Source organism: Colobus angolensis, unplaced genomic scaffold, assembly GCF_000951035.1.
Source record: "Colobus angolensis palliatus isolate OR3802 unplaced genomic scaffold, Cang.pa_1.0 Scaffold376, whole genome shotgun sequence".
Classification (NCBI taxonomy): Eukaryota; Metazoa; Chordata; class Mammalia; order Primates; family Cercopithecidae; genus Colobus; species Colobus angolensis.
The window spans coordinates 1,213,859-1,220,202 of record NW_012117110.1 but is presented as its reverse complement, the minus strand read 5'-3'; the positions used below and the strand labels follow the sequence as shown (position 1 = coordinate 1,220,202).

Here is a 6,344-nt window from a genome sequence, read left to right as displayed (position 1 = left end):
TAGAGTCTTGCTCTTGTTGCCCAGGCTGGAGTGCAATGGCACGATCTCGGCTCACCGCAACCTCTGCCTCCCAGGTTCAAGCAATTCTCCTGCCTCAGCCTCTCAAGTAGCTGGGATTACAGGCACGCGCCATCACATCCAGCTAATTTTTTTGTATTTTTAGTAGAGACAGGGTTTCTCCATGTTGGTCAGGCTGGTCTTGAACTCCCGACCTCAGGTGATCCGCCCACCCGGGCCTCCCAAAGTGCTGGGATTACAGGCGTGAGCCACCACGCCCAGCCCAACAATGTTTTTTAATAACATTTTTCCTTTTATTACACGATCTAGTCTAGGATCATAGTTATACATTTTCAAAGTATGAAGCAATACATTTTTATAAAGTGAAATTCTAATATCAACAGATTTTTTTTTTTTGAGACAGTCTTGCTCTGTCGCCCAGGTTGGAGTACAGTGGCACGAATTTGGCTCACTGCAAGCTCTGCCTCCCGGGTTCACGCCACTCTACTGCCTCACCTCCCAAGTAGCTGGGACTACAGGCACCCGCCACCTGGCCCGGCTAATTTTTTTTGTATTTTTAGTAGAGACAGGGTTTCACCGTGTTAGCCAGGATGGTCTCGATCTCCTGACCTCGTGATCCGCCTGGCTTGGCCTCCCAAAGTGTTGGGATTGCAGCATGAGCCACCGCACCCAGCCTCAACAGATACTTTAATTGGCCAACTCAACTATATTTTTAGTTGGTGTTTATATAAAAATTTATCTTTCACTCTAGGAAAAACAATTTTTTATAAAAGTTTTCTTATTCAGGTTAACAAATGTCTATCACTCCTTACACAGGCAATATCAAATTTCCTATGGAATCTATAGCTGCTATTTAGGGTAAAATAAATTTTCTCAAAACTGACTTTGATTTTGGCATTATCTCTGATAACACTTCATAAAAAGTGTTTTTCCCTCTATAAATCATGCTGGTACAGTATACTGGCACTTTGTTTTAGAGAGAAGCTTGCAAAGGCCCTCTTAAGTAAATGAACACGCTCAGTTCAAATGACTCACTTGGCAGGAACAAGAAGTTTCACATGACAATTCATGGGCTAATTCGCATGACCCCACCAGTGAAAAATGTAACGTAATATTGGAATCTCAGACCAACAAGATACTGAAAAGTTCTTTTTTTCTCATAGTGACACCTGTTAACCCTTGCTACTCAAAATGTGCTCCAGAAACACTGGTGTCATCTGAATGCCTGTTAGAAATGTACTCTGGGGCCCTATTCTGGTCCTACTGAACCAGAATCTGCATTTTAACTGCCAAAGTTTAGTTTATTGGTTTCTGAATTTATATCTCACCTTTAAAATAAAAGTAGTTAAGTGATCGTCTCTACACACATTAAAACTGCATGGACAATAAAGAATCTCATGAGTATCAACTTATTTACTAGATTTTCATCACAGATTCAAAAGAGGAAAAAATAGAGATATCACTTATTAGTTATATGACTTTGGTCAAGTTACTTCACCTCTCTGTGCCTCAATTTCCTTACTTAAAAATGGTGGTAATAAGAAAACCTTTACTTTGAAAACCTACACCTCATGAAATTATTGTGAGAATTAAATGAATTAATGTACACAAAATGCTGAGAAAGGTGCCCGGCATACAATTATCTCCCAGTACATTCTGCTATTATCAGTATCACTAAACCTGAACAACTGTTGACTTTAGGTGAGACCTTAGTTTTACCACTGCTGTCTAGGAATAAGATGTTAACTTCTGTAAGCTTCCATTTTTCATTTTTAAAAAGGGGATAAGGAGATAACAGGCGAGGCATGATGGCTCATGCCTGTAATCCCACCACTTTGGGAGGCCAAGGTGCGTGGATGACTTGAGGTCAGGAGTTCGAGACCAGCTTGGCTAACATGGTGAAACCCTGTCTCTACTAAAAATAAAAAATTAGCCGGGCATGGTGGTGTGCCCCTGTAATCCCAGCTACTCGGGTGACCAAGGCAGGAGAATTGCTTGAACCCGGGAGATGGAGGCTGCAGTGAGCCAAACTGCACCACTGTACTCCAGGCTGGACAACAGAGTGAGACTCTGCCTCAAAAATGAAAGAAAAAAGAAAAAAAAGGGATAATAATATTAAACTACATCATCACAGCATCATAGTGAGGAGTAAGTGCTAAAATACAGGTAAAGGGGATAATTTGGTGTCTAGCATACGTGGAGTTCTATAATTACGTCCAAGAAGAGATGACATCAGAATGTTCTTTCTTCTGTAACTACAAATACTTAATGACAGAAGATGTTTTTAAAAGGTCCCACACATTTTCTTTTTCTTTTTTTTTTTGAGACGGAGTTTCACTCTGTCGCCAGGCTGGAATGCAGTGGTGTGATCTCAGCTCAGTGCAAACTCTGCCTCCCAGGTTCAAGCAATTCTCCTGCCTCTGCCTCCCGAGTAGCTGGGACTACAGGCACATGCCATCACGCCAAGCTAATTTTTATATTTTTAGTAGACACGGTGTTTCACTCTGTTGGCCAGGATGGTCTTGATCTCGACCTCATGATCTGCCCACCTTGGCCTCCCAAAGTGCTGGGATTACAGGCATGAGCCACTGTGTCCGGCTGGTACCAAACATTTTCTAAATGATAGAATGAACACTGAACTGGGAAACAAGAGCTCTGGGCATGGCCCTACCTGGCCTATGAGGGTTTGGAAAGGCAGTTAATTACCCCAGGTTTTAATTTTCCCATTTGTAAAATGAGAGGGTTGAGCTAGGGGCCATCAGTGATTATTTCCAGTACTAATATCAAATGGGGTATTTTATCACCTTAGAATTTTAAAAACAATTTTTACATAGGATTACAACATTGTCTAAAAAGAAAAAAACTGTTTATATACAAAGTATAAAGCTCAGATCACACATATATAACAAATGCTAAATACTATATGTTAAGGACTGGTTAAAGGTTCCACAGTCGTGTTCAGTTTGTAAAAATTCATTAGACTACACACTCAGAAGACGTGTAATTTTCTTTTTTCGAGACAGGGTTTCCCTCTGTCACCCAAGCTGGACTGCAATGGCGCAGTCTCGGCTCACTGCAACCTCCACCTCCCAAGCTCAGATGATTCTCCTAACTCAGCCTTCCAAGTAGCTGGGGTTACAGGCATGTGCCACCATGCTCGGCTAATTTTTGTTTTTAGTAGAGACTGGGTTTTGCCTTGTTGGCCAGGGTGGTCTCGAACTACTGGCCTCAAGTGATCCGCCCACCTTGGCCTCCCAAAGTGCTGGGATTAAAGGCTTGAGTCACCATACCCAGCCACAATCTATGTAGTTTTCTATATGGATCCCATACTTAGTGAAAACTTAAAAATGTCAGAAAAAGAATATTTCATATAAATCTAAAACTTTAACTTCTCCAGGAGTGGATCAGCAAGTTTCCAGATTACAGGTCCAAAGATCATTAATCTTAGAACTTTTCAGGACTTGAAATATTCCATCTTTATTCTAGATCCAGCAAAATTTGAGAACGAAGACATTCATAAAATTTCATGCTATCATACTCTCAATCATAAGCAGAAACAATACTGGATCTCAATCTCAACTCCAATCCTAAATAGCTATCTAACCTTGAATCACAACATCCCACTTTTATATATATAAGGCTTCAGCTTCTTCACTTATATGATCCAGCACCGTATTAACTCTAAAATGCTTTTTTTGGAGATGGAGTCTCGCTCTGTCTCCCAGGATGTCCACCCCGCCACCCTGATTCAAGCGATTCTTCTGCCTCAGCCTCTTGAATAGCTGGGATTACAAGCCCATGTTACCATGCCGGGATAATTTTTGTATTTTTAGTAGAAATGGGGTCATGCTGGCCAGGCTGGTCTTGAACTCCTGACCTCAAGTGATCTACCTGCTTCAGCCTCCCAAAGTCTTGGAATTACAGGCGTGAACCACCGTGCATGGCCTCTAATACACTTTTCAATTCTAAAATCTTATGGATCTGATATATTTCCCCAATTTGTATTATAAAAATAATAATATATACTTTAAAATTATAATCTAGAATTCTCCAGGAAATATTAAACACCCATATATAGTTTACTCAGAATTTTAAAACTACAATGATACATACCTCAGCTACATTTACTTACCTGAGTAAGTAACATAAAGGCATTATCTGCCCTAAGATGTTTGGTGAGAAATTCCACACAGTGTGCTTCCAAAGCTGGGACTGCATATTTCTTGGCAGTATAAAGAGTGGTCATAACTGTTTCTGGACCAATTTGAACTTCATCTGAATATAGAAATCTGGAAAGCAATTGGCACATTTGTAGAGATGATCAGTAATGTTTTAGATAAGCAATCCATCAAAGTTAAATTTCTGAGGAATATTTATTTATATTTTTACTATTTTATATTTTCATCCATCCATCCATCCATCCATCCATCGACAGGGTCTGGATCGATTCCCGGCTGCAGTGCATGGCTCACTGCAGCTTCAACCTCTCTGGCTCAAGCCATCCTCCCACCTCAGCTCCCCAAACAGCCGGGACTACAAGTTTGCACCACCACACCTGGCTAATTTTTTATTTTTTTGTAGAGACAGGTTTCACCACATTGCCCAGACTGGTCTTAAACTCCTGGGCTCAAGCCATCCTCCCACCTCAGCCTCCCAAAGTGCTGGGAGAATATTTTAAAACATAATGAGCAAACTGAAAAATAATCTGAAATCAGTATCACAACACAGAGGCATAAGAATGATATAATGGACTTTGGGGACTCGCGGGGGGAAGGGTGGGAGGGGAGTGAGGGATAAAAGACTACATACTGGGAATAAATCACCACTAAAGAGCTTATCCATGTAATCAAAACCCACCTGTTCCTAAAAAACTATTGAAATAAAAATAAAAATAAATCTGCATCAGTCTTTGCAATCTACAGGGCATTTGCACATACATCTCATTTTATTCTTACTTAATCCTGAGGATTATTAATATTATTACTTAATCATGAGACAAATCTATGTCTCCAAGCCATCCTCAGAGTTCTTTCTAGCACCCCACTGCTCCTTAGGACAACAGTGGTTCACTTACCTTTCCCTCATCAAAAGATGTTCACTTAAGTAAATCTGCAGGTGGCTAAAATTGCATCTCTAAGTGTTAAAATATTCATTGATTTCTGATAATAGTGCCTTCTTATTCTGGGCATCTTTTAACCTTCCATCGTTATCCCAGAATTAGCATAATGACCACAGATTAGAGTACTGGGGCTTGGGAGGAATAAAGCAACTTAATAATATATTAAACGACTCCATCTTGCTATGTACTTTGGAGTATTTAGGTCCAATTTTTCTCTAAAAATATTATCTAGCAGCCCAATGTTGCCTTCCTCCTAGTTCACTGCTTCTAACTGGTAGGTCGAGAGATAAATCAGTTTTATAGAACTGAGAAAAATGGGGGAGGGTGAGCATCAGGATAAATAGCTAATGCATACTGGGCTTAATGCCCAGGTGACAGGTTGATAGGTTGATAGGTTGATAGGTGCAGCAAACCACATTGCCACATGTTTACCTATGTAACAAACCTGCACATCCTGCACGTGTACCCTGGAACTTAAAATAAAATTAAAAAAACAAAACAAAACAGACCGAGCACGGTGGCTCACGTCTGTAATCGCAACACTTTGGGAGGCTGAGGCAGGTGGATCACCTGAGGTCAGGAGTTCGAGACCAGCCTGGTCAACAAGGTGAAACCCAGTCTCTACTAAAAATACAAAAATTAGCTAGGCCTGTAATCCCAGCTACTTGGGAGGCTGAGGCAGGAGAATCGCTTGAACCTGGGAGGCACAGGTTGCTGTGAGTCGAGATCATGCCACTGCATGCTGGCATGGGCAACAGAGCTAGACTCCATCTCAAAAATAAATAAATAAATAATAAAATTTAAAAAAAAAAGAAACGAGAAAAAGCTAAGATTCTCAGTGAACACCTGGGTGGTTCTTGTTAAACTATACTTGAACTTGTGCATATCATCTTTAGGTCTCTTTCTGTGGCCCTCAGAAACCCTTGTGCTTACTGCCCAGTTCTCAGCTACACTTAAGATAGCTGAGGCTACCGGAGAAGTACGGCATTAAGAACCATTATTTTGGCCAGGTGCAGTGGCTCACGCCTGTAATCCCAGCACTTTAGGAGGCCAAGGTGGGCGGATCACGAGGTCAGGAGATCGAGATCATCCTGGCCATCATGTGAAACGCCATCCCTACTAAAAATACAAAAATTAGCCGGATGTGGTGGTGCGCACCTGTAATCCCAGCTGCTCAGAAGACTGAGGCAGGAGAATCACTTGAACC

The 6,344-nt window shown here is 41.1% G+C and overlaps 1 protein-coding gene across 1 annotated transcript in view; it reads right to left on the bottom strand.

Moving 5' to 3' along the window:
• Positions 1 to 4,303, bottom strand: part of BTBD1 (BTB (POZ) domain containing 1) — a 46,307-nt gene extending 42,004 nt beyond the window's left edge. The window contains exon 1 of the mRNA XM_011953867.1: positions 4,151 to 4,303. Within this exon, the coding sequence (XP_011809257.1) occupies positions 4,151 to 4,264 (114 nt within the window). The 5' untranslated portion in view covers positions 4,265 to 4,303. The remainder of the gene's footprint in view (positions 1 to 4,150) is intronic.
• Positions 4,304 to 6,344: the final 2,041 nt, after the last annotated feature.